This window comes from Micropterus salmoides, unplaced genomic scaffold, assembly GCF_014851395.1.
Source record: "Micropterus salmoides isolate LMB-PRFRI ecotype aquatic unplaced genomic scaffold, ASM1485139v1 Ms_hic_scaffold_13, whole genome shotgun sequence".
In the NCBI taxonomy this organism is placed as follows: Eukaryota; Metazoa; Chordata; class Actinopteri; order Centrarchiformes; family Centrarchidae; genus Micropterus; species Micropterus salmoides.
This window is the reverse complement of record NW_024040374.1, coordinates 18738549-18754070: the sequence shown is the minus strand read 5'-3', so window position 1 is coordinate 18754070 and position 15522 is coordinate 18738549. Positions and strand designations below refer to the sequence as shown.

At 40.1% G+C, this 15522-nt stretch overlaps 1 protein-coding gene across 4 annotated transcripts; it reads left to right on the top strand.

Annotated features, from left to right (window-relative positions):
* Positions 1-757: 757 nt before the first annotated feature.
* Positions 758-15358, top strand: slc1a6 (solute carrier family 1 member 6). Of its 4 annotated transcripts, XM_038715963.1 has the most exons (12): positions 758-901; positions 1052-1102; positions 8722-8988; positions 9095-9232; positions 9695-9902; positions 10420-10462; positions 10615-10743; positions 10935-11119; positions 11550-11783; positions 12028-12222; positions 13288-13422; positions 13688-13886. In XM_038715963.1, exons 3-12 carry the CDS (start codon positions 8766-8768, stop codon positions 13884-13886), a joined length of 1689 nt encoding a protein of 562 aa, XP_038571891.1. In that variant the 5' UTR covers positions 758-901; positions 1052-1102; positions 8722-8765. The 4 variants fall into 4 exon arrangements, with proteins under 4 accessions (XP_038571891.1, XP_038571892.1, XP_038571888.1 ...); XM_038715964.1 differs by lacking the exon at positions 1052-1102 and having other exon boundaries at positions 762-901; XM_038715960.1 differs by lacking the exons at positions 758-901; positions 1052-1102 and adding an exon at positions 5410-5539 and having other exon boundaries at positions 13688-15358.
* The last annotated feature ends 164 nt before the right edge of the window (positions 15359-15522 follow it).

Genomic DNA, 15522 nt, shown 5'->3' with positions numbered 1-15522 from the left:
AACTTCATCTGCTGAGGAAGATCTTGTGATTTGATGAAAATACTTTTTTTCCCCAAATTTCCATTTTCAGGACATCTGCAGAACTTTCTGTTTTCAAAATATCACCAAAATCCCACAAAAACAGCTTCAGAGTTTATATTATGATGTAGAACTATTTTTTTTTGTTTGTTTTTGTGTGTGTGCAAACCTGTAACCTGCACTTGTGGTATACATTTCTTGTCAATAGTACGAATATGACTGCGTGGTAATAAAAAAAAGCACAAATAGGTTGCAGGTTTTTCCTTTTTCAGCTGGTGGTAGGCTTCATGCATATCAATGCAACATTTGTGAACATGAACATGGTGAGTGGGTGTGAGAGTGGAAAGCTGGGCAGCTGGGTGTCAAAGGGTTACAAATACATGAAGTTCCCCAGAGTGGTTCAGAGCAGACGCTGAGCAATGAGTACTACTGTGTGTATATAGTGCAGGACCCAAATCCAGTGTAAAAAAAAGGGGGGGTGTCATCATGTAGGGAATTAATCACCTTATCATAAAGTGGGTCATTATTTCAATATGTGACATTTATCTAATTGTGAAATCCAGTAAGAAACCAGTTTATTAGCTAGAGAGTATTTCACACAGGCTTCATTGTTGCGGACAGGCAGCAGGTAGTTTATCTTGACTATTTCTTTCTCTCCTGAAGGATCCTTAACCTCTCCTCCTCCCACACAGTCCTCCCAGGCAGTCCTCTCTGCCGGAGGCTCCGAGGAGAAGCGCAAAACGCTTGATAGTAAAACGGGCAATAACAGTGATGATGATGAGGGGAGATACAGTGTGTGGGCAACTCTAGTTCATTATCGGCTGCGTGGTGGAGAGAGAGGCATCCACATGACGGTGTGAGAAGCGTCTTTGGACAGGCAGAGGTGTGTAAGACTGGATTTGTAATTAGCTTGCCTTATTTTTTTGTAATATGTCATTAACAAAACTGCATCAATTAGATAAATTAGATAAGTCTGACATGGTTTGAGTGGAAGTTGGAACGGTTGAGAAGTTTTTAATGCCTGTTTTTGCAGCATCTTCAGGGAGGACAACCAACTGAAGACAGAAGGATCTAAAGAAACAGGGTATCTGATTTTCTGGGTTTTTTTGCTGTCAGTTTCATGTAGCTGATGCATTTTCACAAGAGAATTAGGCTACATCTATCTATCTATCTATCTATCTATCTACCTATCTATCTATCTATCTATCATGTAATAATGATCATCGTGGTGCTTACTGGGTTGTGATGGAACAAACAGCTGAACTGACAAATTAAAGGGGTATTCCAGTAATCTAGTATTTCATTTCCATAAAGTTGGGGCACTTGTGAGATGGAGATTTAAAAATAATTTTTCAGAATCAATGCAGCAGTGTCTGAGATATCTTGACTGTTCACACATCTCCCTCTCGCAGGCGGGTTTAGCTTTGACGTCATTAACATCCTCCCATCTGATTGGACAGTATTTCCCCCGCCCCTTTTAGGGGAAAGAATCTTGCTTTCACATAACAGGAAAATGCAGAAAAGCTGTTGTGTTGCAGGTTGTAAAATAAACTAGAACTGCAAGCAGTTGTAAGCGGGGTGCAAGCCTCCCGGCGCCAGCCGCCCCCTTGCCCCGCGGAGGCTGCGCGAGTCGACCCGGGCGCCCCGCCGTGGCTCAGGGGGCCCGTGGAGAATAAAGGACCAGAGTTATAAATGAAAGGGACTTGCGGTTATGGAAATATGAAATGATTGTATGTCTATGGAAGTGTTATTTGATATACGCTTAGTAGCTCTACCTAGAGGCCGACTGACACCAAATTTCACACAGCCTGTCGGGAGGGCATGGCTGATAAGGATCAAAATCTACAAGTCTAAATCTAAAGTCTACAAACTTTTATCGGCTTCGTCCAGAGATTATCCGTGCCAAGTTTGGTGTTGATCGGACTTGCGATTTCAAGAGGAGATAATTAAAATAGGTTTTTCAGTTTTCCCGATTTAGCGGAAAAAAGATTAGGCAGAAATGGGCGTGGCCTATACCAGGAGATTCAGCTCGATCCCCCGAACCTATGCCCCGAACGCATGTAAGGTTTTTGATATGCGCCTTCGTAGGCGGGAGTTCCAAGGCCAAACGCGTTGACCTTGCTTATAGCGCCCCCTATAATGTATACCGCCTTGTGAGTTTCGCGTCCTTAGCAGTTACTCGCCAGATTGCTTTTATAGCAGCAGAAAAATAAAAAATAAATAAATTGATAATGGCTGGTGCTGAAATAGATCTCAGTCATGACCGCAACAGTTACTCACATAACCACTTCCTCTTAAGTGATTGTGCCTCTAAAATAAAAGCGCAAGAACGTCTTTTGCAGCAATGCTTCATGTCGAGTTTATTAAGAGCTTTTACTTTGAAGAGTTCTGAAGGAAATTCAAAAGAGTCTCTGCCTTGCTTGACACACCTCTGAAAAAGCAGTCAGCAAACCTGTGATTGGATTCCCCTGAATTTTCTCAGGGAAATGAAAATAAGTTTCCCTAGGTTTATGAATGCGGATCAAACGCCGGAACTCGCACACACTGCAGCACGTGCTTTATTGTGAGCCTGTGCAAAAGTGTCCTTTTATTCAACTTGTTTAACAAGGGAGAAAAAAATATCCACAGTAAGATGGAATTAAATGTCACAACTTACCCGTCGGGAGTCGCGCCCTTCACCGACTGAGCTAAAAGAGCACACGATTTCATCCGGTTTGTAAGCTTGGAAAATTTTGGCCCGATGCCAGATTTATTTGCCGACCCCTGACCTAAGGCATAACCTATCCTTCCTTTCAGCCACAGAGCCATGCATGTAGAATAATCCTTTAACACGCAACAATAAATAAGCAAAAATCATGGATAGAACACATGCAACATAAAGCAAAGGTGGTGCTGAAAAGTTGAAGGAGAAAACAAAGAAGTCTCTTGGCAGGTGCAGCAAAGTGCCTCAATATTACAGACTTTTTTTTGTGCTGCTGTTACTTATAGACAGCAGTGATAATACCTGCAGCAGGGGTGGAAGTAACTTGTTACAAGTAACGCAAATTTATAAAATAGGCCTAAATAAATAGAATAAAAAAGTCGTTGGCAACTTTTCACGTTCCTTTAATATAGCCTAACTATATTTTTATTCTTCACTTTCTTTGGGCCAGTAGCTTAGTCTACTTAATTTCGCTACATTTTCCATTCATACCTTCATTTCTTCACCAGTCTGTAATCTGCATTTTGCTTCATTAAGCCAGGCTGTGTGCGCAGTTAGGCAGGTCTTGTCACAGATATGAATGAGCTGAGCAGATGCAAACATTTAGAAAATCAGGCAAGTACCTTTTCAGTTTAAGGCTTTATTGTTCTAATACAAGTGAAATCCAGTGAGCGCACACCACGGATGCCCTGTTGGAAAGCAGCCTACATACTGCATCACTCTTTCACAAGCCGGTAAGGGAAATATGGCTTTCCATAAACGGCGTGTTGAAAGCGTAGTCTCTTCAGAGCAAATGTAGACTGCACACTGTAACATCTAAATCAGATGATCAATGGATTGATTCTGATATATTTACAGCCTGTTAATTAGCTTGTTTCTTATTTCTAATTCACATCCTTGCTATTTGTTTTATAGCGATTACCGAGTCCATTAAACAGAATGTCGCAGGTGTAACTAGTCTTGGCTTTCACTCAGAAGCTGCCAGCTTTATTCAGCAAACAATCATTTTTGAGCTGCACAGAGAGAGAGAGAGAGAGAGAGAGAGAGAGAGTGTACAAAAGACTTTGAACCTTCTCCTACGTTGTTTAATATCCATTCTGTGTTCTTTAGTTGAGACCGTGAGAAAACGATAAGGTCGGGTAAATGGGTGACGTCATCATAGCGGAGCTTCGGATTAGGGGAGCTCAACGTGCTCATTTTGTTGTGTGCAAGTTAGTGGGTCGTGATATTACTACCATAGCATGTCTGTTCTCCTCAGCCTGTGTCCAAACTCTGTGTGAAGGTGACATGTAGCCTCCCTTCTACATGCAACACAAGAGAAAGCGGTAAAGGCTGATCTCCAGTGGTGGTTTGGAACCTCTGAGCCCCAACAACACACACACATCCCAGCACAGTTGCTGAAAGGAGTTCCTGGTGTGGTAAAAATACCAGCCTATCATATGGACATTATAATCGGACATTATTCGTTATTTGTTAGTTGTTTGAAAATGTTTTTTACATGGCTCTTAAGAATGCTTAAAAGAGTTACTGTTTTGTGTCCCATAAGAACAATTAGCCTAAGGGGCCGGAATGTTAGAGCCACATTGAAAACGCATTAATCTTTTGGATTATTTCATATTCATAAGTTATGTTAATTTTCCTTTATGTTTTTCACTCGATAATATTTTATGTTTGTCTCAGACAGATGTCATTAGTGTGTATTTAGCAAACTAACATGTGTAGCTGTGCTCCATTAGTTTGTCCTGTTTAACTCAAAACTACTGAAGTGCGTGGGGCTAAGCGCAGTAAAGATGAGGTGAGAGGACCTACTGCGGTAAAAAGGTCAGCCCAGCAGGACATGGAGCAACAGTTATCTGACCGTCACGTCCTGTATAGCAATAGGAAATTTTAAAGTTATCTGTGTGTAAGTACGTTTGATAGAAGACACCGGCAGACGTTTATTTTGTAACTGTCTTCTTTTTTCATCAAATAAAACATTATCTTACATCTGCCTCCTTGCCTCACTGGGTTATACAGTTTTGCTAATTTGGAAAGCAGGAGTCAGAAACTGTATGTCCAGCTGCCTTAGTGGCGCAAAATAAAATTTTAAACTACAATGTCCTCTTTTGGTAATGAAAATGCTGCAGTTCTACGTTCATCAGATAACTTTAGGGGGATGTTCCATAATGTCTGTTTTATGGTCACATATCAACGTTACAAAGAGGACATAATCAGAATGTTCTCATTTGGGTCTTAGTTGGTAATATTATATGACTTTAAGGGGATGTTCTATAATGGTTATTTTATGTAATTGCTCTGTATTTGTATTTTTACACTACATGCATTCACCATTCACACACATTCAGGACACTTCGACATGTAGCCTGGACAAGCAAGGATTGAACCGCTGATCTTTAAATAAATGGGCAACCCGCTTTATCTGCTGAGCCCCCCCGGTTCAAATTCACTCCTACACCCCTGCATTACAGGTTCCTGTACAAAGTGTTCAGGGAAGTGGATCTGTAGAGATAGATGTTAGATGGATGGAGTTGACTTTGATGGACTGGTCATGGACCGCAAAAGGTTGGCTGTTCAGTGTGCATGTGCACGTGTTTGGTTGTGTGTGTGTGTCTGAGAAGGTGTGAGAAGGTCAGGCCATATCAGAGGCCTTTTCATGTGTGTCTGCTTATGAGAGCTTAGCAGTGACATGTCCTGTCATTGGGCTGCTCAGCTCCGGACTCTCTCACACACACCGTCCTGACTCTCTGTCGACAGCAGAGAAAAGCTAAGAGTGTTACCTGACTTTGATCGGAGTGTTTGACAGACTCTAAACCATGAGTGGTGAGTAAACATTAAGCAGCTCATTGACGTTTGCAAAGCTTAACTCTATATTATGTGTGATTATGTGGAGAATACTGGATATTAGAATTTACCAGGATTTTTGAGATTGTAGCACATTGATGGCAGAAAATGAGGTGTAGCGTCTCTGATTTTAAAGGACTAATTATTTTTTATGGATCAGTGAGAATGCTTTGTGCAAAAAATAAATCAACTATTAAGTTAATTCTGAGAAACCTTAAGTACCATTACTGTGATGGGGCTGTTAATATATGATAGACTGTAATACAGAATTACAAATTCATAACAGCTTAAGGTGAGATGCCTGTGTGCTAGTATGTTTTAACATGTAGCCTAAGTCTGACTTTTCAATAGAGGGGTGAAATGTGCTCTGCCTTACAAGCTGCATGCCCTTCTACTTTAAAGATACTGATTTCACTGAGCTCAATTTAAAAATATTTGTTAGTGTCTAGTGCTGCAGTGGTTTTGGATTTAATGGTAAGATATTGTTTTGTTATCTGTATTAAAAAATGCCCGTTGAGTTATTGATGCTTTCCATTATTATTATAGACCCTTATTTCCTTGCTGTTAGCTTAATGTTTATCACTGTTCTCATCCATTGGTGGATGTTTGAGTTGTCAGACTGAAGAGGTCTGCCAGCAGCCTGACCAGGACTAAGCAGTTTGAGCCAGAGTTGGTGGCTTTAGACCGGAAGTCATGTTACCACTTTGGTATGGCACTCAGTGACAAACATTATAAATCAGATTAAAACAGAATAAAACAGACAGGTAAAACTGCAGTGGTTTATTCAGGCTGTGAATAAAATAAGAATATGACCTTTCATGGCAGTGTTTCTGTTCATTTCTATTCATTATAACTACTCAAGCACATATTTACTTCCATATTTAACACACATTAGAAGCGCAGCAAAACCAGTGAAGCAGAAATATTTCTCAGATGCAGAGAATGTGCAGGTGAAGGCTCTGGCTGTATGCTTAAGTTATAATCACTTAAATAATATATCTTTAACCTAGCCATCTGATATCTATAATCATGGCTGTGTAGGGTCTTTATGTTGAGCAGCTGATTCACACTTTAATTCCTTCACTAAGTCTTCATTGTTCCTTCATTGTATTCTATAATGGGTTCTGTGACACTGATTTGCACTGAACACACACCAAGCATGGCATTATACTGTATTGTCATAAGCGGTAGTCCATCCATTTCAATGCTAATATAGAGCTGTACAAACCGGTAATGGAGGAGTGTATGATTTAATCTGCCTTTTCATCCACTCTTGTCCATTCAGCGCCCAGAAATAGGATCATCAGCGCTCTCTTGAATCCTTCAGACTTTCTGTGAAACATTGTGACTGTTGTGCTTCAGTTACACACACACACACACACGCTCATAGGCAATTAAGTATGAACAGTACTGCGTGAGAGCTGATAATTCCGAAACTTACACCAAGATAAATAGTGACTTATCCAGGGTCATCCTACAACCGGCTAAACAATGGGTCTTTTACGCTGCATGTGGGATGTGTAGATAAACGAGAACCGCAGAACAATGGACAAAAGAAAGTCAATGGACAAGAATGGCGCAAACAGAATAGATGAGGTCTTTGGAGATTATATGATAAGTGTGTACCGCTTAGAAAAGACTAAAAATATAAAGGAGCTCAGAGTGACTAAATTGCACAGCAGATGAAGAGGCCGGCTGTTTACTATATTGTTCTTAAGAGCAGGGCTTCACGTCTGTTTGTAGAGGGTGATTCATGATTCAACATGTACCCTAGATAGATAAGGAGAAGTTAGACCAGCAGCCACGTGCTATACACAGACTGCTTTGTGTTGTTCAGGAGGGGGAAACACGGTAAGACTACAGAAGCTCAATGTTTTTCGTTTTACAGTGTTCTTAAACTTTTACAGTGTTCTTACAGTTCTTATGTATTCAAAGTTATTAAAAAAGATCACTGTGAAGGTCTAAAATAACAGAGCTAAAATTTCCTTACTCGCCAGTTAGTACAGCTTTAGTCATGTATCTTTGCAACCAGAGTTAAACTTGTGTCTTTCTTATATTCAAGGTCACGTGGTGTAATTTACAGTTTTATATTTTTTTTGTTTACGTGAGCCTTGCCAGTTAGAAAGGACCAACAAGAGAGCCAATCTCTCTATATATTCTGTTTTTTTAAGTGTTTATTTATAATCTTAACAACAGACTGTCAATCAGTATAGTATAATATGAGGTTATGAACAAGTGCTTTACTTTTTATAATTCAGTACATCTAATATCAAGTGCTTTAATTATATATTTTTATTACAGTAGAAGATTAGATTAGATTAAATTAGATTGTTTTAGTAGCTAAAGGCCAGTGGAATTTGTTTTTCTGTACACTGTATGTTAAACTTTGCATCACATACATACAGTACACTCAATTTTTGACTTGCAGTTATGTTTGAGTAAGAGGCAAGTCTATAACCGACTGTTTACATATTGGTTCAGGTGATTTCAGCTGCAACTAATTGTTTTCATTATTGATTTTTTTGTTGTTTATTTGATCAATTAATTGATAAATCATTAATCCTATAAAATAGGGGAAATACCCAGTGCAATTTCCCAGAGCCAAAGGGGATGTCTTGAAATTGCTTGCTTGTCCAATGAACAGTCCCAAACCTCAAATATATTTAATATATACAATTATATGAGTCAGAAAAAAAAACAAATCCTCACATTTGATAAGCTAGAACCAGTGAATGTTGCCATTTTTGCTTAATAGTGACTTATCCAAATTGGTTTTGATATATGTTTTGTCCATCTACGTCATTTTACCACTAACATTTATATGAAAAGAGTGGCATTTACTTTGTGGGCACTAAGAAGAATAAATTAAACATCTGGCCAGCATGTGTCTGTCACCACATATAAAGTAATGTTTGTGTCACAGCTCGACTTGGTTTTGATTTACAGTCATAAACAATTTCTTAAAAAGAGCAGTCCATTTGTCCATTTGATGTGACCTCCTGTTTCCACTCAGCAATTTTCCATCATGGTTGTGGGAGCTGATGTTTTCCGCCTGATGTTCAAAATCATCAAAATGTCACCCAGCCTATTACTCTTGCCAAAACCTCACATGCAAAAATGTGACCTATTATTTCTCCCTACGTCATCCTCTTCCTGCCTAGTTTCGCACGAGACCTGCCTCCTGGACCAGGTGCTGGAGCTGATTATGAACGAGAAGCCCCCCAACAGCGCTAGTCTTTTCCTAAACGAGGACGCGGACAAACCCACCCTGCCAGAGAGTGGAGACTTGAGGAGGCGACTACGCAGGGCCATGGAGAAGAGAGCTAACAGCATGAAGGAGAGGATGAGCTCCATCAGCAGGGACAGCGTCAAAGGTTTCTTCAAGAGGAATCTGTTTGTTCTCTTCACTGTCGCCGCTGTGGCTCTGGGTGAGTGAAGGGGGAAACCCAGTGGAGGTTTAACGCTGCTTCCTCTGCCGTCAGTTGACTTTGTGTACATTTGTGCTTTTGTGTGTATGTGTCCAAATGTATTCAGGTGTAATCCTGGGCTTTGCCCTACGTCCCCACAACCTGTCCCTGAGGGAGATCAAGTACTTTGCCTTTCCTGGGGAGCTCCTAATGAGAATGCTACAGATGCTGGTGCTGCCTCTCATCGTCTCCAGTCTGGTCACAGGTTGGCTTATAACGAGCACAGAAGAACAAACACTCTAAATGTTGCCGGCATGTTTCAGTAGATTACTGGTCAGACCCTAAGATGGGAAAGTTGGAGGAATGTTACTACAACTAAACTACTCAACTTTAAATATCAACAGCTCCAGTCGCATCCAGAAATAATGGGCCTGTCCAAATGACCACTCTGTGATATTTTATATTAAAAGAACAAGAGGCTAAATGTGTAATTTGAGAAGTCCAGAAGTTTCTGGACAGAGCATTGCCCTGCTTCTAATTACAATAAAGTTTCAAATTGTTGTTTTTACACAGTGTAATTTGTGTATGATTATTGTTATTATAATGTAAAGGGAAAGGTTCAGTAGTATTTCCTGACCAATTACATTTGTGTCGGTAAAAAAGAATATTGGTAACAAAATCTAAACTTGAGGCAAAGTGATGAGATTAAGTTAATTTCCTGTCTCAGGTATTTCCTCCTTGGACAGCAAAGCGTCGGGTAAGATGGGTGTGCGCGCAGTGGTCTACTACATGGTGACCACCCTGATCGCTGTGTTCATTGGCATTGTCATCGTGATAATCATCCGGCCGGGGAAAGGCAGCAGGGACAGTCCTGTGGCCAACGGTGGAAACATAGAACCAATTCAAGCTGCCGATGCTTTCCTAGATCTCATCAGGTAACAGCTCAGAAACTCTGGCTTGTCTCACTTGTGACGTTACACACAGGTGCTTGCTACTGTATCAGCTGTTTTCCCTGACTGTGTCCACATACAGTCACATCACCCACATTTAAAGTCAAATTAGAAGATGGACACCACCCTCATATCTACTCTTAATATGACGCCACAGCCAGTGGCCAGTTAGCTTGGCTTAGCAGCAGCCGAGAAATAGTCTGTCACACAATGCCGCAAACCACGTATAATCGTTTTTACACTTCGATTTTGTACTGATTGAAAGACACAAGACATACCATGTTAAGTAGAGAGCTTTAGAGCTGCTGGTAGGCAGTTTCACCTTTGGGCACAGTCAGGCTAGTTGATCAGACTTATTCTGAAGGATTACTCTTTAAGATTATCACATGGTTATTGATAAACATGGTGTAGTACTGCAAAATGTTCAACCTGCTGTGATTCATGTGGTGTTGTTTTATAGACACTTTGGCACAAATATAATAATTTCTGCTATTTATCCCAGGAACATGTTTCCACCCAATCTGGTAGAGGCCTGTTTCAAGCAGGTGAGGCTGTCTTCTCATATCAGACATATAATGATACAAAAAACATTATTTCACTGTGAAATCACATTTATTGTAATTCACCTTCAGAAACTTAAACACTTAAACATAATTAATGCATAATTTTGGATTAATTAGAATGCTCTCTCTTGCAGTATAAAACTGTGTACAAGAAGATTGTGCACACAAGGAACGTGACAGTGACCCTGAACCTCACTGACTCTCTCAACATGACAGAGTCTAACCTTAGTGTGAACCTCAGCAGGGTGCTGCACACCATACAGGTGGGTGGCAGTGGCACCTCCAGGGAAAACAAACACATGGCAATTTCAGACTTGATTCATATGAATTTATACAGATCTAAGTGGGATGAAAAATAGTCACAATCCAGTGAGTGTTTGTCTCTTTTTACAAGAACGTCAGCAGGAATTGAAACATTAATATAATGTTTCCTTAAACTTATTGTCTACGACAGGAGACAGTGGAGGAGACTGTCCCTGTGTCCAGCTCCTCTGCTGGAGTGAATGCTCTGGGTTTGGTGGTCTTCTCCATGTGCTTTGGTCTGGTCATTGGCAACATGAAGCAGCAGGGCGAGGCCCTCAGGGACTTCTTTGACTGCCTGAACGAAGCCATCATGAGGCTGGTGTCTGTCATCATCTGGTCAGTAAAGACACACCTAACTAACCCCATAAGCTCTTGATTTATATTTTCTATACGTTTTCGATTTGGTATTGAAGTTTCATATGCAGTTTAAATTCCTTGTTTGTTAAGACAGATTGTGATTCTATGATCTTGAATGTGCAATCATAATAAAGCTTGACTTGACATGACCTGATTGCCTTCCTAAAACCCAGTGAGCCGCTGGTGGGTCAGTCATTACAATCGTAGGCTGTGCAGCCAAACATTTTCAAACTCACAGAACTTTTAAACTCTAGTGGAGATTCCAAAGTTTCCAAAGATATCGAATATTGAATTGTAAGAACTGTATGTTTATAGCTAAAGATGGTTTATAACAAATGCAGTTTCTAAATGTTAAACCATAAAGTTATAAACTGTAGATTCACAGAAATTCACAAAGGTATGCTCTCAGGTATGCTCCAGTGGGTATCCTGTTCCTGATTGCGGGGAAGATTGTGGAGATGAAGAATCTGGCGGAGGTGGGCGGCCAGCTGGGGATGTACACTGTGTCAGTCATTGTGGGTCTCCTCATCCACGGCCTCTTTGTCCTGCCACTGCTCTACTTCCTGGTGACCAGGAAGAATCCCTACAGCTTCATTGGTGGCCTGCTGCAGGCGCTCATCACTGCTCTGGGAACCTCATCTAGGTAAATATCATAATCCGTCCTGCTCAGATACTGGTGTCAGACACTGGGAGATGTTTGTAGCTTACTGTCGGTGCCCAATCCAGTGCGTTGTATGAATATATTGTGTTTTTGTGTCATTGATTTCAGCACTACATCTCATGAGAAAAGAAAATAAGCCAATATAACTAGACCATATCATATTAATAGTTTCTGATGACTAGTTTCAAATCATCACGCTACATCTCTCCGTCCCTGCATACTGCAGCTCTGCTACTCTGCCCATCACCTTCCGCTGTCTGGAGGAGAACAACCGTGTGGATAAACGAGTGACACGTTTTGTCCTCCCTGTGGGTGCCACCATCAACATGGATGGCACTGCCCTGTACGAGGCTGTGGCAGCCATCTTTATTGCTCAAGTGAATGACATGGAATTAAACTTTGGCCAGATTCTCACCATCAGGTAAACCTACTTTGCACCATACACACAAATACTGTAGATGCTGGAGGCACAGGGCCTAGCAAGTCAATCCTTTTTGTTTAGGATGAGTTAAGTACAAAAACTAGTATTCGGTGGTGACAAAATCATATGAGACAATCAGGAAATATTTTATTGTTTTTCATTCAGTACATTTATGTAATTTTACATAATAAAATACATAATCATTTTACTGTGTTGCTGCCAGGCAGTTCAGGGTCGGGAACTCAACAGCCACTGAAGTGTCCCGAGGTTACTGCTAAAAGCTAGATGTGATGGTGCCTTCGCTGCCTAAGTTATGTCACTTGAGTCAGTGTCGGTTGGGGCTAAAGGGCTAAAAGTTTGAAAAAATAGTGGTGTAGAGGAAGAGGTGAAGTTACCAGATCTCCATAGCCTGCTCGTCCTTTCTGCTTGAGGCTAGCAGCTCAGCCAACAGGCTAATTGCTTAACACGCACCAAGTCTACTGTCTCTGGTACATGGGCGAATCTGGTCTCAGCAGTGAGTGCATACAGCTACAGGAAACCCAGAAGGGAAAACATGTATCATTTCATTCATCTTTTTGCTGTGTTTTGTTATTCTAAAACATGTTGTAAGTCATTGTTTTGAAAGTGGATAAAGAAGTGAGACAACATTTGTCTAATGGTAAGACAAACCCTGGCTGGAGAACCCAAAACAATTAACTGATGGAAAAACTCTGTACGGACTCCTTCTGGCAGTCTACTTACTGAAGAGAATCAACATGTGATCACAGTTTATTTACACCATCATTCACCTGGTCCTCCTTTTTCATTAACAGACCAAGTGTACATAATGTTACATATAGTCATCATATTATACTAGAATTGCCTTTATGATGTAATCCTCTTTGATGACATTTTCTACAGTTTATAGAAAATATAGCTGTGGCTAGATTATTTACATTATTCTATAATTCCTCGTGTGCTTTTATCACTCTACTCCTCCCACCAGGAGTGCACATGTGCTGTTTGTTTGTTTCCCTTTATTAAATGTCTTCACTCTCCTCTCCATCCCTCCCACCGCCCACTCAGTATCACAGCAACTGCTGCCAGCATCGGAGCAGCAGGCATCCCTCAGGCTGGCCTGGTTACCATGGTGATTGTATTGACATCGGTGGGACTGCCCACAGAGGACATAACACTGATCATCGCCGTGGATTGGTTCTTGTGAGTTTCCACTAAATGTCAGCTTGATGGGGATTGGTCTGTTCTGTGGGTCTGCCAACCTAAATGTCATTGTAAAGCTTTCAGAGAGCCAAGAGGTCCCACCACTACAAAGGTTATTGATGCATAATGCAGAGTGACAGATTAGAGAGCCTGTGTTTAGGGAGCTGTGAATGTTTTTATAGCAGATAAACAATACTGTTTTCCTTGTCTTTTTCTTTATTGTACATCTCTTTTTCCTGTCTCTTATCTGATTCTGTCTCCCCAGGGACCGTTTGCGCACCACCACCAACGTGCTGGGTGACTCACTTGGGGCTGGCATTGTGGAGCACCTGTCCCGTGGAGAGCTGCAGAGTCAGGATGCTGAGGTGCGCAACTCTGTAATCGAGGAGAATGAGAAGCCCTACCAGCTTATCTGCCAGGAAAACGATACCCTCAATCACCACAGCAGTGAGACAACAATGTGAAGACAAGAGTTACACCCTTAAGGGCTTCATGTACCAAAATAATTTTAGCTAGATGGTTGGCTTGCAATTGTGCAGGGACAGTCTTAGAAAATAATAGTTTTTGGTCAACACAGCCAGTACTTGGGGCAAGTCCAGCCCGGGGCTGGTACACATGCTGTTTAGGAACAGTTCGTACATCCGATGCCTAAAATCTGATTCAGTGTTTTTGCCTTGGGGGCGTTTTGCTGTTTGATGACTGTTTTTTATCATGTTTTAATAGATTTGTATAATTTACGATCCTTTCAGTTAGAGTATCCTAAACTCCTTACCAGCATTATTGTAGATAAACATCACCACTAATCAAAATTATGCGAACCAACTAATTTTCCAATCTAGTGAAAATGTAAATCTGCATAATTTGGCTATTGCTGTTGCATGACTTAACACTTACTACATATTGTTTCTTTTGCAAACACTTTTTTTTTGTCTTTCGCATTATGACTACCTCTACTAGGACTTAGATATGGAGCTTCTACAGCACTATACACAAAAATACTCAATGGAGCATATCAGCAGGATGTAAATACATCATTTTCAGAATTGTTTAGGATCCTGTATTTAAGTTTTGAATATTATTGTGTTATTTAAGTTTGCTTGCTAACAATGTAATTGTACATCTTTTTATGTACTTGACTGTTAAACAATGGAGGTGTGACGGAGAATCTTGTGACAGAGAATCTCTACTTATTTTGAAGTTGATATATTAAGTGACTTGGTAGAATGTTTTTCACTTAGTGGTATCTTATGTATGTATTTCTTGTATTTATTTGGTGCTATTGCTTTTAAACCATAAGTACAGGACAATACTGCTACACAGACATTTTACAGGAATCTTTGTAGTTATAGCTGTTCAGAAACTTTTTTTTTTTTTTTACTTCAAGCACTTATCCAGATGTCATAGAAGAGGAAGATATCAAAGAACAGAATGATCAATTTTTGTTTATTTTTTTCTTAGGTAAAAGTTTTAATTTTTCCATGTTAGATATTTTTTGATTACTGATGGGAGTATAAACAACTGTAGTTTCAAGTTCCAAGACCATTAGGTGACATTTTGTTGTTGGTAACAACAATGTGCTTAACATCAGTATTGTCTGTGTTTTCTGCTTTATAAATCACATATTTAAATGTGTTTAGATTTTGACTGGAATATATTGCAAGCAAATGATTTATTAATTTTTTATTGTTTTGTGAAAAGGTACTGTGAAGAAAGCCTTGAGGAATTGAATGTGCAGTTGTTTTATGCTTTTTGGTGTTAATTGTTTTAGGCTAAAGTGTAGTGTATAATTATGAAAGTTATATACCATTTAATCGAAAGCTCTTCTGACTTCATGTCACTTCACGCTCATTAAAAGGTTTGTTATTTCAGTGAATGGCTCAACATTTTGATGGACAGCTTATGAAAAATGTGACAAATAAACGGCTCAGGAATTGAACTGTGATTCTCATTATTGTGTTTGTGGCTACCCCTGGTGGAGGATATTCTCCTGTCCAGAAGCTGTTCTCCTTTGAGGCACATGGGTCAAATTTAATATTAGAAAAAAAGTTTCTGTAATAATAATTGGATGGGTTCTGTGTAAAAACAAGGTGATTTAAATTT

What these genes read in the sequence shown, in the direction of transcription:
- slc1a6 (XM_038715960.1), top strand. An exon ending in GGGTGCTGCACACCATACAG is followed by an intron (nt 10,744 to 10,934) that starts GTGGGTGGCAGT and finishes TGTCTACGACAG; the next exon opens with GAGACAGTGGAGGAGACTGT. An exon ending in GGCCAGATTCTCACCATCAG is followed by an intron (nt 12,223 to 13,287) that starts GTAAACCTACTT and finishes CCGCCCACTCAG; the next exon opens with TATCACAGCAACTGCTGCCA.